The sequence below is a fragment of the Entamoeba nuttalli genome (genome assembly GCF_000257125.1).
Source record: "Entamoeba nuttalli P19 unplaced genomic scaffold asmbl_9037, whole genome shotgun sequence".
NCBI lineage: Eukaryota > Evosea > Mastigamoebida > Endamoebidae > Entamoeba > Entamoeba nuttalli.
This window is the reverse complement of record NW_008579426.1, coordinates 737-2,173: the sequence shown is the minus strand read 5'-3', so window position 1 is coordinate 2,173 and position 1,437 is coordinate 737. Positions and strand designations below refer to the sequence as shown.

The window sequence follows — 1,437 nt, the reverse complement described above, 5'->3', positions numbered from 1 at the left end:
TTTCTCCAATTAAAAGAAATTTTGTTTGTTTTGGTTTATCTTCTGTTACACTCATTGTTTATTTTGTAGTTTTTATTCATTTAAATACTACGATTAGGTTATTTCACAAAATATTTGTTTGTCGAATGATGTTTGTCAGTTATTTGATGTAAAAATAAATCTATCGTATTTAAAATGTTAAAACAAACATACCCCTTTTATTTATAGTTAATTTGTATGAAACAAATTTAGAATAGTTAATGAAAATAACATAACACTTTATAAAATAATTACATTCAGTTGAAATAATGAAAATGTTAAATATTTTACATGGAAAGGAAAAAACAAAAAAGAAATGAGAATGATGAATATGAAGAAATTCACACAAAAAATGTGTTATATGTAGTTTGACTTATACAACTATAAACAAACAATATTTTCATCACTACTCAATACATTTATTGTTTTTTATTTCTTTTTTAAACTTATTAAAAACATTATTATCTGTTTTGAAAGTATTTTATCATTTTTCTTTTATCAAATTCAAAACATAAATCATTTAAAATGCTTAATTCACTTCAATTAATTTGGTGTTACTGTCTTTTTATCATTAGGTATAAAATAAGCACCAGCACCAGCACCAACACCAGCAACAGCACCAGCAATGGCAAGGGCAGCAACCTTACCAGCAGCAACACCAGCAACACCAGCAACACCAGCAACACCAGCACCACCAAGAGCAAGGACACCACCAACAGCCAGTGGTATGACAACTACACATTTCCAAAAACCCCATTTTTCTGATTCTTTTTTGTCTTCTTGTTTACTTTTGTTTTCTGTTACAATTCTACTACTAATTAAATAACATTTACCTTCTATTTCATCTCCATTATATTTGGTTTTAATACATCTTCCGATTTTATTAATTTCACGTGTTATACTAGATTCTGTTTCTTTTATTATTTTAACTTCTTCTTCTTTTTCTTCAAATCGAATTTCTTTATATTCAGCGTTTAATTTCTTGATTTCTTCTTCATCAATTAATTCTAATCCTCCTCCCCATTCAATTAATTCTTTCTATTTCTTTTTCTGATCTGCTATTATCTGGTTTTTTAGCTGGTTTTTCATTTGGTTTTTCATCTGGTTTTTTATCATTGTCTTTATCTTGTTTTTCATCTGGTTTTTTATCATCGCCATCATCATCATCTGGTTCTGAATCTACATAATACATTGGAATATCAATATCTTCATTTGTTCCATTTATTTGGTTTATAAATGAAATTATGTCTTCTTTTAATTGTTCTTTGATTTTTTTACCTTTTTCAAATTGGTTTTTGGTAAGAGAGTAATAACATTTAGTCCAAACAATACAAACATGTTTCCAAAAATCTTTTATTGGAAAAACGTCATTTATAATTTTAATAACTTGTTTAACAGTAGGAGAAAATTTATTGCCAC

The 1,437-nt window shown here is 26.7% G+C and overlaps 1 protein-coding gene across 1 annotated transcript in view; it reads right to left on the bottom strand.

The window, feature by feature from the left end:
• Positions 1 to 561: 561 nt before the first annotated feature.
• ENU1_192160 (hypothetical protein) overlaps positions 562 to 1,437 on the bottom strand; it is a gene marked incomplete at both ends in the record, with an annotated part of 1,158 nt that continues 282 nt past the window's right edge. Inside the window, one exon of the mRNA XM_008861842.1 lies at positions 562 to 1,056. Within this exon, the coding sequence (XP_008860064.1) occupies positions 562 to 1,056 (495 nt within the window). The remainder of the gene's footprint in view (positions 1,057 to 1,437) is intronic.